This window comes from Heterodontus francisci, chromosome 5 (assembly GCF_036365525.1).
Source record: "Heterodontus francisci isolate sHetFra1 chromosome 5, sHetFra1.hap1, whole genome shotgun sequence".
In the NCBI taxonomy this organism is placed as follows: Eukaryota; Metazoa; Chordata; class Chondrichthyes; order Heterodontiformes; family Heterodontidae; genus Heterodontus; species Heterodontus francisci.
Window position 1 is genome coordinate 9,235,298 of NC_090375.1, and position 15,192 is coordinate 9,250,489.

Here is a 15,192-nt window from a genome sequence, read left to right on the forward strand (position 1 = left end):
GCGATCTGCCTCACTTCTGACCTTATAATTGAAGGAAGGTCATCAATGAAACAGCTGACGATAGTTGGGCCTAGGACACTACCCTGAGGAACTCCTGCAGTGATGTCCTGGAGCTCAGATGATTGACCTCCAACAACCATAGCCATCTTCCTTCGTGTAAGGTAGGACTCCTTCCAGCGAAGAGTTTTCCCCCTGATTCCCATTGACTTCAGTTTTGCTGGGGCTCTTTGATGCCATACTCGGTCAAATGCTATCTTGATGTCAAGGGCAGTCACTCTCACCTCACCTCTTGAGTTCAGCTCTTTTGTCCATGTTTGAACCAAGGCTGTAATGAGGTCAGGAGCTGAGTGGCCCTAGTGAAACCCAGACCGAGTGTCAGTGAGCAGGTTGTTGCTAACAAATGCCGCTTGATAGCACCGTCGACAACACCTGCCATAACTTTACTGATGATTGAGAGTAGACTGATGGGGCGGTAATTGGCCTGGTTGGATTTGTCCTGTTTTTTGTGTACAGGACATATCTGGGCAATTTTCCACCTTGCCAGGTAGATACCAGTGTTGTAGCTGTCTGGAACTGCTTGGCTAGGGTTGCGGCAAGTTCTGGAGCACAGGTCTTCAGTACTGTTGCCGGAATGTTGTCACGGCCCATAGCCTTTGCAGTATCCAGTGCCTTTAATCGTTTCTTGATATCACGTGGAGTGAATCTAATTGGCTGAAGACTGGCATCTGTGATGCTGGCGACTTCAAGAGGAAGCCAAAATGGACCATCCGCTATTTTCTGAAATCTATCAAAGTCTGATCATGCATCATAGCATTTAATAGATCATCTTTCTTGTAAATCTTATCCAAGAATTAGAACCATAGAAAACTTACGGCACAGAAGGAGGCCATTCAGCCCGTTGTGTCCGTGTCAGCCAAAGAAACTAGCCGCCCAATCTAATCCCCCCTTCCTGCATTTGGTCCATAGCCTTGCAGGTTACAGCACTTCAGGTGCGTGTCCAAGTACCTTTTAAAAGAATTGAGGGTTTCTGCCTCCACCACCATTCCTGGCAGGCAATTCCAGACACCCATCATCCTCATGTCCCCTCTAATCCTTCTACCAATCAATTCTAACAGAACATCCAAACCTTCATCAGTATTCAACTGATGAGCATCCAGTTTACAAAACACATTACTTCTGATTTTACTTTGGTAGGAAGTGACACCGCCAAGGCTATACTTTGTTTTTTCCTTGGTAGGGACATAACCCATGTCCACATTTTCACTTCATTCTTCCACTGGTCTTATGGTTCAGACTCAGAGAACATCAGAGGCTAATCATACCCTGACAATTTACACTTGCATTTTACCATTTTCGAGAAAAGCCACTGGGATTTTGGTTTTCTACTTGGAAAAAATGTCTTAGTTTCCAACCTTCACCTTTAGGCACCATCCTCTACTACCATGTTATACTGCACAAAGCTTGTTGTTTTAGGATTATGATGGAGCCAGTCTTTATCAGTCTTGCATTTATTTTACAAAGTAAAAAGACTACAAACATGCAGCTCCTTATTCAACCTTTACCCAGTTTCATTAGGTGTTTCTTTACATATATATACTCAAGAAAGACCTTAATTAACACCCTCCACCTGCATATGATTAAACGCAATTAACATTAGGTCTGAAGCAACCCAGGGCGCAGGCACCAATAGTGGAGTGATTAAAATTGGGGATGCTCAAGAGGCCAGAATTAGATCAGTGCAGATATCTGAGGGTTGTGGGGCTGGAGAAGATTACAGAGCTAGGGACGAGGATTTGAAATTTGAGGCATTGCTGGTGGGTGAACAGAAGCTGGTGCGAGAAAGAATACCTTTCTCTACTATCTAAAATACGCGCATCAAAGAATCAGATTAATGCTGAATCATTTTCTTACAGTGTTCATCGACTCATACAGCACAGATAGGTAGGAAAGTATGTTGTGAATAGGACATAGGGAGGACCGATATAGATAAGTTGAGTGAGTGGGCAAAAATCTGGAGATGGAGTAGAATTGGGAAAATGTGAAGTTGTTCACTTTGGCAGGAAGAATACAAAAAGCAGAGTATTACTTAAATGGAGAACGATTGCAGAAATCTGAGGTGCAGAGGAAGCTAGATGTTCTAGTGCAAGAGTCACAAACAGTTAGTTTGCAGGTACAGCAAGTAATAAAGAAGGCTAATGGAATGCTATCCTTTATTATGAGAGGAATTGAAAATAAAAGTAAGGATGTTATGCTTCAGTTATACAGGGCATTGGTGAGACCACATCTCGAATACTGTGTGCAGTTTTGGTCTCCTTATTTAAGGAAGGATGTAAATGCATTGGAGACGGTTCAGAGGAGGTTTATTAGATTGATACCTGCAATGAGCGGGTTGCCTTCTGAGGAAAAGTTGGACGGACTGGGCTTATTTTCACTGGAGTTTAGAAGAGTGAGTGGAGACTTGATTGAAGTATATAAGATCCTGAACGGTCTTGACAAGGCAGATGTGGAGAGGATGTTTCCTCTTGTGGGTGAGTCCAAAACTAGGAGGCACTGTTTTAAAATTAGAAGTCGCCCTTTTTGGACAGAAATGAGGTGAATTTTTTCTCTGAGGGTTGTGCGACTTTGGAATTCTCTGAATCAGAGGGTGGTGGAGGCGGGGTCATTGAATATTTTTAAGGCGGAGGTAGATAGATTCTTGTTAGGCAAGAATCAAAGGTTATCAGGGGTAGATGGGAATGTGGAATTCGAGATACAAACATATCATGATCTTATTGAATGGCGGAGCAAGCTCCAGGAACTTCTGCTCGTAATTCGTATGTTCATATGAGACTGTTTGGCCCATTATTCCTGTGCTGACTCTTTGAAAGAGCTGTTCTCACTCCCCCTGCTCTTTCCCCATAGTGCTTCATATTTTTTGTTTTCAAGTATTTCCCTTTTGACCGTTACTATTGAATCTCCATCCACCGCCCATTCAGACAGGTCATTCCAGATCACAACTTACTGCATAAAACAAATTCTCATCATCTCCGCTCTGTTTCTATTGCCAATTACCTTAAACCATTACCTTTATAGTTGTGAATCTGTAAAATATGTCTATTTCTAGTTTCTGTGTAAAATATTATTTGTTGTAATTTGTTGGCTGCAATTCAAAACATTGACACCAGTTGCCTCTGATTGCATGTTACTGACAAGGGTTGTGATGTTCAGATTGCAGTGTGGTTGTCAGCATAACACCTGTGGAATATCATGTGACTGGTGTTGTCCTGGATACAGTCAGAAACAATGGCAACCAGCTACTACTTCATCCGCCAATGAATGTGAAGGTGAGTATTAATATTTCATTTATCGAAGCACTAGTTTAGAGACATTATTGCCCTCAGGGAGCAGCTTTTATTTACAGACACATAGCAACCTGCCTGATTTTTTAAAATTCATTTATGGGATGTGAATGTCACTGGCAAGGCCAGCATTTAATACCCATCTCTAATTGCCCTTGAGAAAGAGGTCATGAGCTGCCTTTTTGAACCGCTGCAGTCTGTATGGGGAAGGTGCTCCCACAGTGCTGTTAGGAAGGGAGTTCCAGGATTTTGACCCGGCGACAGCGATGTAATGGTGACATATTTCCAAGTCAGGATGATGTGTGGCTTGGAGGGGAACTTGCAGGTGGTGGTGTTCCCATGCATCTGCTGCCCTCGTCCTTCTTGGTTGTTACAACCAAGGTGGGAGGACTGCAGTCTTTTCTAGTTCCACTTCTCCACAGGCCACAACATATATTTAAATGTTTACCCAGTTACTGATGCAGTCAATCATATACTCTTTATCCCTGGACAAAATACAGCAACCAGGCTTCTTTAATAAACAACAAAATTATCAGTTTAGTACAAAACAAGACTTATCCAGTAACAAAGCAAAGCATTGACACACAGATTGAAATATGAAAGTCCCCTTTTTACCTTAGCCCCTCTCACGCACACACTCACACACCAGTTAACCGAAAAATGAAGAGATTTTCTCTGCAGAGCTCTGATACAAGAAAAAACAAAAAACATTTTTGGCCAAATACTTGTTAATTCTTGAAGAAAACGGATGAGATATGTTGTGTCCCAAAATGGCATGCAGTCTGGCATCCGAGTACACGTAGATGGATCACTGGGATCTTTTCTGGAGCAGATCTTTTCAGGTACATACTTTGACAGTCCCAGGTGCCACAGTTTTTCAGGTCCCTTCAGGGATGGATTCTCGGGGATAAAGGCTACCCATTGCAGACTTGGCTACTCAGGCCTGTGAAGATCCATCGCAATGCAGTGGAGGAGAGGTACAACACTTGCCACAGCTCCACCCAAGCAACCATTGAGCAGGCCATTGGGCTGCTGAAAATGAGATTCCATTTCCTCGATCGATCTGGTGGAGTCTTGCAGTATGCCCCAGCGAGGGTCTCGCGTATCGTTGTGGTCTGCTGTGCTCTGCACAATCTAGCACTACAGACTGGGGAGGCCTTGCATGATGAGGACAAGATTGAATGACACTCCTCCACTGATGACGAAGATGCAGAGGAGGGAGAGGAGCAAGCAGCACAGGATATTGAAGCCCTTGTGCCAGAACCAGGCAGATTGAGTGACAGGCCAAGGAGGCAAGAAACTGGGCTGGAGGCAGGCTGCTGATCAAGCGGCCCTTTGGCCTGTGATGACTTTGGAAGGTGTCCTCTGGCTGCCTGAGGCCTGGACGGCCCGAGCTGCCTGAAGGTGTCCTGCACAGGTGCAGGCCTCTCTTCAGGCGTTGCAGCTATTGGAGCTGAGCTCACTGGCGGAGGGGCTGAGAAGCCAGTGTCCACACTCGGTGCACCTGAACCTCCCTGCTCACCAGAGAAGGACGAGGAGTTGGAGAAGACTCCAGGCGCATCATTCTTCTGTCACCTTGCCACTGCTGCATCAAGCTCATAGCCAAGGAGATGGTGTGCAGGCTGCGCACTTTTGTGGGATCTGGCTCTCCATGAGGATTGCCAACCGCTCGATGGAGGAAGCCATACATTCACATGCCTGAGACATGGCAGCACTCATGATATGGATAGACTTCTCCATCATGGCTGTGCATGGCCTCTGGCATCTCCACTAGATGTTGCCTTATCTCTGTCTGCAACTCCAGCATGCCCTGTGTTGTTGACTCCAGAGGCTCGTCGTCAGTCTAGGCCATGGGCCTGGCCATCCACAGTCCTCTGAATCCGAGGCCTCGGCTGTCTCAGCCTCAGCCAGTTACAAAGGCGCGTGTGCAGTGATCTCACCAGCTTGAAACCCTGATTCTAGAGCCAAGCGGAAACCCACCAAGGTGAAAGTATTTGTGCTGGTGGAGGGTGAAGGAGAGTCATGGGACAGTGCTTCCTCTGACTACGGTTCCTCCTCAGAGGTTGTCGACTGTCCCCCTTCTGCTTAAGTCTCCTGTGGACTCCAACCTGCATGAGAGAACACAAACATGTGTTGGTTAGTCTGTTCAGATCTTGTCATGCCTACCTTGCATGATGTGGGTCTCGCAGTTCACTTCTGATGCCAATGGAAGTCCTCACTCTCTTGTGCAGAGACTCCAGTCTCTCTATCAGATATGGAGCAGCCGACCCGGGTCCCCACTATTTCTAATGCCTCCTGTTCTGCTGTGGAGCAAGGCCGAAGATCAATGATACCTTCGCCAGTTCGGGATGTCTCCCTCCTGTTATGGGCCCTCTTGTTCTGCAAGTGGAAAGAGGGAGCTGGTCATACTTCGCAGAGAGATCAACATGTCAATTCTGTTAGTGGCAGCCCCTCGTCCCCTATTTGGGTATCACATGTAGCTCATGCTTCCATCTGCTCTCAGGGGAGTTAATAGGGGTGAGCTGTGACAGAAGGTGGCCTGTGACCAAGATGCATCTGTCAGGATGAGGTGATGCCCAACAACCTCTGCCAGGGCAGTTGTACTGCCTCCCTCCCCATGTCCTGCTTCCTCCTGCATAGCCACTTGCAGTCCCTAAAACGGAGAGAGTTATAGAACAGTCACCTTGACAGAATAAAGGAGATTGCTGATCCTCTTGTAGCACAGCACCCATGTCCGGGGGGTGATCCCATGGTTGCTAACCTCTTCAGTTATCTCCATCCAGGTTTGCTTGGTCAGGCAAGAGGACGTACATTACTGAAGGGCCAATCGATATCATGAACACTTTCAACAGTATTGTCTCAAACCTGGTTGTTTTTTTTTTAAGTGTTGCTGTTGGGCTACGATTGCTAATCACGGTTAAGCACTGTGCTCAGTGTTTGCAGAGAATCTAGTCCCCACATAGAATTCTTTGTTTGTGCAGTCAGATTGAACAATGATGTTTGCAGTTACTTCCTGGCATAGAGAAAGCTGGGTGTCTGCCAACAGCTCGTAAAGTGCAAAGTTTCCTCCTTTATCTGCTGTTTCTTTTGTTGCGTCCCATTCCTATAATTCTTAGGATAGACTTGCCTTGACCAAGTGAAAAACAGATGATGAACCTGTGAACTGCAAACAACACAGGCTAACAATTTGATGTTGACATTATTTGTAACATCCCTAACAACATTGATGTTTCCCACAAAGAAAGCATGAGAATAGAGAAGAGATAAACAGCCCATCTTTTCCTAGTGATTGTAGTCCAGTTAATTTAATGCAAGTTATAAGCAGCAGGATTTCGCCACTTCTAAACATAAAAAACCTTTTCCACAATTTAACATTTACATAGTGTCTTTAATGTTGTAAAACGTTACAACAGGAGTCTTATCAGACAAGATTTGACAGCAAGCCACATAAGGAGATAAGAGGACAGGTAGCCAGTATCTTATTCTAAGAGGTAGGTATTTCGGAGGAGAAATAGAGAGGTTTAGGGAGGGAATTCCAGATCTTAGGGCCCAGGCAACTGATAGCTGCCAGTGGTAGAGTGATTAAAATTGGGGATGCACAAGAGGCCAGAATTGGAGGAGAGCAGCGATCTCGGAGGGTTTAGGGCTGGATGAGTTACAGACAGAGGGAAGGGCTGAGACATTGCAGGGATTTGAAAACAAGCATGAGAATTTTAAACTTGGGACATTGCCTGACCATCAGCCAATATAGGTCAGGGAGCACAGAGTTGAAGGGCGAACATGATGCCACATTGGATTTGGTACTGGGTAATGAACCCGGCCAGGTGTTAGATTTAGATGTCGGTGAGCACTTTGGTGATAGTGATCACAATTCGGTTAGGTTTACCTTAGCGATGGGCAGGGACAGGTATATACCGCAGGGCAAGAATTATAGCTGGGGGAAAGGAAATTATGATGCGATTAGGCAAGATTTAGGATGCGTAGGATGGGGAAGGAAACTGTAGGGGATGGGCACAATTGAAATGTGGAGCTTATTCAAGGAGCAGCTACTGCGTGTCCTTGATAAGTATGTACCTGTGAGGCAGGGAGGAAGTTGTCGAGCGAGGGAGCCGTGGTTTACTAAAGAAGTTGAAGCGCTTGTCAAAAGGAAGAAGAAGGCTTATGTTAGGATGAGACGTGAAGGCTCAGTTAGGGCGCTTGAGAGTTACAAGCTAGCCAGGAAGGATCTAAAGGGAGAGCTAAGAAGAGCAAGGAGAGGACACGAGAAGTCATTGGCGGATAGGATCAAGGAAAACCCTAAGGCTTTCTATAGGTATATCAGGAATAAAAGAATGACCAGAGTTAGATTAGGGCCAATCAAGGATAGTAGTGGGAAGTTGTGTGTGGAATCAGAGGAGATAGGGGAAGCGTTAAATGAATATTTTTCGTCAGTTTTTACAGTAGAGAAAGAAAATGTTGTCGAGGAGAATACTGAGATTCAGACTACTAGGCTAGATGGGATTGAGGTTCACAAGGAGGAGGTGTTAGCAATTTTGGAAAGTGTGAAAATAGATAAGTCCCCTGGGCCAGATGGGATTTATCCTAGGATTCTCTGGGAAGCCAGGGAGGAGATTGCAGAGCCTTTGTCCTTGATCTTTATGTCGTCATTGTCGACAGGAATAGTGCCGGAAGACTGGAGGATAGCAAATGTTGTCCCCTTGTTCAAGAAGGGGAGTAGAGACAGCCCTGGTAATTATAGACCTGTGAGCCTTACTTCGGTTGTGGGTAAAATGTTGGAAAAGGTTATAAGAGACAGGATTTATAATCATCTTGAAAAGATTAAGTTCATTAGCGATAGTCAGCACGGTTTTGTGAAGGGTAGGTCGTGCCTCACAAACCTTATTGAGTTTTTCGAGAAGGTGACCAAACAGGTGGATGAGGGTAAAGCAGTGGATGTGGTGTATATGGATTTCAGTAAGGCGTTTGATAAGGTTCCCCACGGTAGGCTATTGCAGAAAATACGGAAGTATGGGGTTGAAGGTGATTTAGAGCTTTGGATCAGAAATTGGCTAGCTGAAAGAAGACAGAGGGTAGTGGTTGATGGCAAATGTTCATCCTGGAGTTTAGTTACTAGTGGTGTACCGCAAGGATCTGTTTTGGGGCCACTGCTGTTTGTCATTTTTATAAATGACCTGGAAGAAGGTGTAGAAGGGTGGGTTAGTAAATTTGCGGATGACACGAAGGTCGGTGGAGTTGTGGATAGTGCCGAAGGATGTTGTAGGTTACAGAGGGACATAGATAGGCTGCAGAGCTGGGCTGAGAGATGGCAAATGGAGTTTAATGCGGAAAAGTGTGAGGTGATTCACTTTGGAAGGAGTAACAGGAATGCAGAGTACTGGGCTAATGGGAAGATTCTTGGTAGTGTAGATGAGCAGAGAGATCTTGGTGTCCAGGTACATAAATCCCTGAAGGTTGCTACCCAGGTTAATAGGGCTGTTAAGAAGGCATATGGTGTGTTAGCTTTTATTAGTAGGGGGATCGAGTTTCGGAGCCACGAGGTCATGCTGCAGCTGTACAAAACTCTGGTGAGACCGCACCTGGAGTACTGTGTGCAGTTCTGGTCACCGCATTATAGGAAGGATGTGGAAGCTTTGGAAAGGGTGCAGAGGAGATTTACTAGGATGTTGCCTGGTATGGAGGGAAGGTCTTACGAGGAAAGGCTGAGGGACTTGAGGTTGTTTTCGTTGGAGAGAAGGAGGAGGAGAGGTGACTTAATAGAGACATATAAGATAATCAGAGGGTTAGATAGGGTGGATAGTGAGAGTCTTTTTCCTCGGATGGTGATGGCAAACACGAGGGGACATAGCTTTAAGTTGAGGGGTGATAGATATAGGACAGATGTCAGAGGTAGTTTCTTTACTCAGAGAGTAGTAGGGGCGTGGAACGCCCTGCCTGCAACAGTAGTAGACTCGCCAACTTTAAGGGCATTTAAATGGTCATTGGATAGACATATGGATGAAAATGGAATAGTGTAGGTAGATGGTTTCACAGGTCGGCGCAACATCGAGGGCCGAAGGGCCTGTACTGCGCTGTAATGTTCTAATTCTAATTATAACATGACTTGGTTTGATTTAGAATATGGGCAGCAGAGTTTTGGATGAGTTCAGGTTTGTTTAGTTTAGTTTAGAGATACAGCACTGAAACAGGCCCTTCGGCCCACCGAGTCTGTGCTGACCATCAACCACCCATTTGTCTATTATCTGATAGTGGAAGATAGATTAACATTTCAGATATCCTTTATAAGAAAGCAGAGTTTTGATGTAGGGTCACTCGCAAAATATTAGGATGGCCAGTATCTGAAAGAAAAATATTTTAATTTCCAATTTCTAGCATTCGTTAAAAAAAAAATCTGTACTCATCATCATTGCATTATACTATAGCTGTACCCCAATACCTCATTGCTATTCCTATAACTATATACAGCTCTTTATCAACTACTGGCCAGAAAACCTGTTTTACAGTTGTTTTCAAAGGATAGTATGATAAAGAAAATATGATGCTCGTGGGCAATAGATTAAATACCTAAAATTACACAAAATTTACAACACAGAAACAGGCCATTGGGCCCAACTGTCTATGCTAGTCTTTATATTCCACACAAGCTTCCTCTCACCCCACATCATCTCACCTTATCAACAAATCCTTCTATTTCTCTCTCTCATGTACTTATCTAGCTTCCCCTGAATTGCATCTATGCTATTCGCCTCCCCCATTCCCATGTGGTAGCTAGTTCTACGTTCTTACTCTCAGAATAAAGTGGTTTCTCCTGAATTCCTGTGAAATTCTTGAATAACTGTATGTGTTCAATCTAATAACTGCACAAGAATTGATTGTAATATTGCCAGACTCGACTATTCCAATGCTGTCTTGGCCGGCATCCCCTTTTCCACCCTCCATAAACTTCAGCTCCTCCAAACCTCTGCTGCCTCTATCCGAATACTCACCTAGTCCGCTCATCCAGCACCCCTGTGCCCGCTGCCCTGCATTGCCACCTGGTCCAGCAAATCCTTGATTTTAAAATTCTCATCCTTGCATTCTTATTCATCCATGACCTTACTCCATCTTCATCTCTGTAACTCCCTACTGCCTGGCTACCCTCCAAGATCTCTGAGCTCCCCGAATTCTGGCTTGTTATGCACCCCTGATTTTAATTTGTTATGGCCACGTGGTGAGGGGTGTGGGTGGTCCGCAGTGTTCAACTCCCACCTGACCGCAGCAAGTGTTTTTTGTTATTAGGGTTTGTATTTTATTTGTCAAATAAACAGACAGTGACAGGTTTTCTTGTAAGTTTAAAACAGAAGATTAATTACTTATTGAGCAATATGCCTTAACCTGAAATTGTCCCAACTGCACCCACTCACACATTCACTCGCACACACACAAGAAGAGACCGATAGAGAGGAAAAGGAATAAGTGGTTTTCAAGTGAGGTACAGTTTCGGGGTTCACAGTAAACCTGTTGAATTCTCTCGGAAGTCAAGTTCTTGTTGGTTGCAGGCCTGAGTGTTTATAGATTTCATTCTTGGTTGAAAGTTCAGTTTGAAGACAGAGGATCACTTCCAATTCACTGCTGTACAAGGTTAAAATGTCAAATTTACAGCAGTGTGCCTTCCTTCTTGGCTTGTTGGATCTTCCCCCAGCTCTCAGCTAGACAAGCTTTTGTGATGCTTCTTCCTGGGTCTCCCTCTCTCTCTCTTCAGTGAGCTACCTCTAAAGCTAAAAGGTTCTCCCATCTCACCTCTGCTGGGAGACAGGGATTTTCCTCCCTGTGGTGACCGACAATGGCCCAGGATGTGCCTACTTCACACCTTCTTTGTTTCAGAAGAACCCATTCAATTCAAAAATGTCTCTTGATGGGTTTAGGATAGGTCAATTGACACCTTTTCATATTGAATGTATTCTTTTGTCTTTGCCCAGACACTTTGAATCTACAAAGTCCATTCTTTCAACCTTCGGCAGCCATGTTTTAGCACATTGTCCACTTCTAAAATGAAAAGCCAATTTTTATAACTCTCCAGGGTGAGTTCTGTATTTTCAATTGCTGCACTTTACATGTGCATAACACCTTTAAGACGCTCCTCAAAAGCAATTCTTTGATCAAGCTTTTGGTCATTAGTGGGGATGTTGGCTGATGATTGCACAATGTTCAGCACCATTCACAACTCCTCAGATAATGAAGCAGTCCATGTAGAAATGCAGCAAGACCTGGACAATAACCAAGCTTGGGCTGATAAGTGGCAAGTAACATTTACGCCTCCCAAGTGCCAGGCATTGACCATCTCCAACAAGAGAGAAGCTAACCATCTTCCCTTGACATTCAATGGCATTATGATCGCTGAATCCCCCACTATCAACATCCTAGGGTTACCATTGACCAGAAACTGAACTGGAGTAGCCATAAATACCGTGGCTACAAGAGCTGGTCAGAGGCTAGGATTCCTGCGGCAAGTAACTCACCTCCTGACTCCCCAAAGCCTGTCCACCATCTACAAGGCACAAGTCAGGAGTGTGATGGAATACTCTCCACTTGCCTGGATAGGTGCAGCTCCAACAACACTCAGGAAGCTTGACACCATCCAGGACAAAGCAGCCCGCTTGATTGGCACCCCATTCACAAACATTCATTCCCTCCACCACCGACGCACAGTGGCAGCAGTGTGTACCATCTACAAGATGCACTGCAGCAACGCACCAAGGCTACTTCGACAGCACCTTCCAAACCTGCGACCTCTACCACCTAGAAGGACAAGGGCAGCAGATTCATGGGAGCACCACCACCTGCAAGTTCCCCTCCATGTCACACACCATCCTGACTTGAAACTATATCGCCATTCCTTCACTGTCACTGGGTCAAAATCCTGGAACTCCCTTTCCCAACAGCACTTTGGGTGTACCTACCCCACATGGACTGCAGCGGTTCAAGAAGGCAGCTCACCACCATCTTCTCAAGGGTAATGAGGGATGGGCACTAAATGCTGGCTTGGCCAGCGACACCCACATCCCATGAATGAATAAAAAAGAATCTGACGTAAAATGGCCTTAGGTGGCTCGGTGTCAAATATTATCTGATAACGTTCCTATGAAACGTTTTGCTATGTTAAAAGCGTTAGATAAATGCAAGTTGTTGGGTATTTGGAGATGTTGCTTGGGCTCCTGACGTGATTCCTGCATGTGTTTTGGAGCCCACCTTAGGACAGAGAGGAAAATCACTTGCAGAGATCTAAAAATAAGTCTGAAGATAAACTTATATTCAAGACCCGATTTGTAATAATAAGTGCTGTTGCAGGATTTAGGGCTTGGTTCTTTCATGTAAGAGTGTATCAAAACATGAATTCAGTAATGCTTTCTGGATCATTTATACACTTCTAACTGCATTTTGTATCACAAAGTATCCGATTGATGTAGAACTAATTAAATGACTAATGGATATGGGTTTTCTAGGCTCTTTGCATTGTGTCAGCATGGCCACTGCAACCACACCATCCTCCAAGTTGGTATTGTTTATTTTTGTATAGTGGAAGTATTGACAAGATGGGCATTATGATAATTTCTCGCATCATTATACAGCCTGTAACTGCCACGGACATGCTAAGGATTGTTATTATGATGCTGAAGTCAGCCAGCACAGAACAAGCATGAACATCCACGGGCGCTATGAAGGTGGAGGTGTTTGCCTGAACTGCCAGGTATGAGGCATACTGTTCAAGTCAGGACGAATACTTTCATTAATTGATAGATGAAGGCTTCATTTCTGAGAAGCGTATGTCATGTATCCCTGTTTGTTTTTCCAAAACAGATATTTCCAACAATATTTGTTAAAACTGGTTGCCTTGATTTGTCTTAAAGCTAGAATAAAAATTTACAAATTCTGCTGACTTTGATATTTGAGTTGCTAAAAAAAAGAAGCCATAAAACATTTTTTAAAGCCTGAATGAATATTACGCTTTGGCAGCAAAAATGTCTCAAATGTATTAACAGCAATGCCCCTTTCTTTTGAGAAGACACACAATACCTTTTTAATGAGTCAGTAAATAGATACAGCAACTGATTTCTGTGATACTGGCTTCACCATGGTGATATGGTGTTTGAATTTGGCTGCCTACAGTCCAGCCTGTGCACAAGCACTAAATAAATAGCATATCATTAACCAGTACCAAGCAGTTCCATTCAATGGCAATTGGCACATGAAGGAAAGTATTTTTTTGCTGAATTTCCAAGTTGAAAACTTAACATTAGAGGTTGAATTTGATTTCATAAAATAATAGCTCAGTTGTTAATATGCTAATTGACGAGTCACAGACTAATAAGCATCTACAGTAGCGGAGGTCTTGGTGAGTCATGTGTCTCTAAATTTCTCCATAGCACAACACTGCAGGAATAAACTGTGAGCGGTGTGCACCATTTTATTATCGACCATATGGAGTTCCAAAGGAGGCAACGGATGGCTGTTTACGTATGTTTTTCCTGTATTTTTCCTTTTCCACCAGTAAAATTGATTATTGTAACACCTTTCACTGAAACATTTTGGGGGTAATTGTAACCTAACCCGTCGAGTGGAAATTCCATGTGATCGGGCGGAACGCCAGTTTTGCACCCTGCCTGATGTTGCTGCTGGCCTTTGACTTCCATCATGAGTAAAATCGGTTGTGGTGTTAAACCAGCATCATCACTGATCCCCTCAGTTTCCCGGCGAAGAAGTGGTTAGGTTAAAATTACTCCTCTGTTATTTCTGAACAATAGTTGAGAACGCACTGAGTTTCCAAATTTATTATTTTAATTGCTCAAAGTGTTGCAGTGAAAATAGAAGAGTAACATGAAAGGAGATTGTTAAAAATTTCTATATTCCCTCTTTATTTTACCCTCTTTATGGTTACCTAACCCAATGAAAAGAAGGAAAGAAAGACTTGCATTTATATAGTGACTTTCACTACCTCAGAACACCTCACAGTACTTTACAGTCAATGAAATACTTTTTGAAATATAGTCGCTGTTGTAATGCAGGAAACTTGGCAGCCAGTTTGCACACAGCAAGCTCCCAGAGATAGTAATGAAATGATGACAAATCATTGTTTCAGTAATGCTGGTTGAGGGACAAATATTAAGCAAGGCACTGGGAGAGATTGATAAGGAAGGAAAAATTAGAGTACGAGAGAAAGCTAGCTAGAAATATCAAAACAGATAGTAAGAGTTTCTATAAATATTTAAAAAAGAAGAGTTAACAAAGTGAGTGTTGGTCCTATAGAAAGTGAGTCTGGGGAATTAGTAAGGGAAAATAAGGAGATGGCAGATGAATTGAACAGGTATTTTGCATTAGTCTTCACTATAGAGGATACAAGTAACATCCCAGAAATAGCTGTATATCAGGAAATGGAAGGGAGGAAGGAACTCAAGAAAATTACAATCACCAGGGAAGTGGTACTGAGCAAATTGTTGGAGCTGCGGGCTGACAAGTCCCCGGGTTCTGATGGACTTCATCCTAGGCTAGTGAGATAGTTGATACATTGGTTCTGATTTTCCAAAATTTCCTAGATTCGGGGAAGATTCCGTTAGATTGGAAAATAGACAATGCAACTCTTTAATTCAAAATGAGAGGGAGGCAAAAAGCAGGAAACGACAGGCCAGTTAGCTTAACATTTGTCATAAGGAAAACATTAGAAACTATTATTAAAGATGTTATAGCAGGGCACTTAGAAAAATTCAAGGTAATCAGACAGAGTCAACATGGTTTTGTGAAAGGGAAATCATGTTTAACCAATTTATTGGAGTTCTTTGAAGAAGTAACATGTGGATGTACTGTACTTTTCCAGAAGACATTT

General features: G+C 43.7%; 1 protein-coding gene across 3 annotated transcripts in view; it reads left to right on the forward strand.

Annotated features, from left to right (window-relative positions):
- Positions 1-15,192, forward strand: part of lama3 (laminin, alpha 3) — a 456,248-nt gene that overhangs the window by 150,789 nt on the left and 290,267 nt on the right. For all 3 annotated transcript variants that reach the window (XM_068031084.1, XM_068031086.1, XM_068031085.1), the window contains exons 7-9: positions 3,208-3,323; positions 12,944-13,062; positions 13,739-13,829. In XM_068031084.1, the coding sequence (XP_067887185.1) occupies positions 3,208-3,323; positions 12,944-13,062; positions 13,739-13,829 (326 nt within the window). The remainder of the gene's footprint in view (positions 1-3,207; positions 3,324-12,943; positions 13,063-13,738; positions 13,830-15,192) is intronic.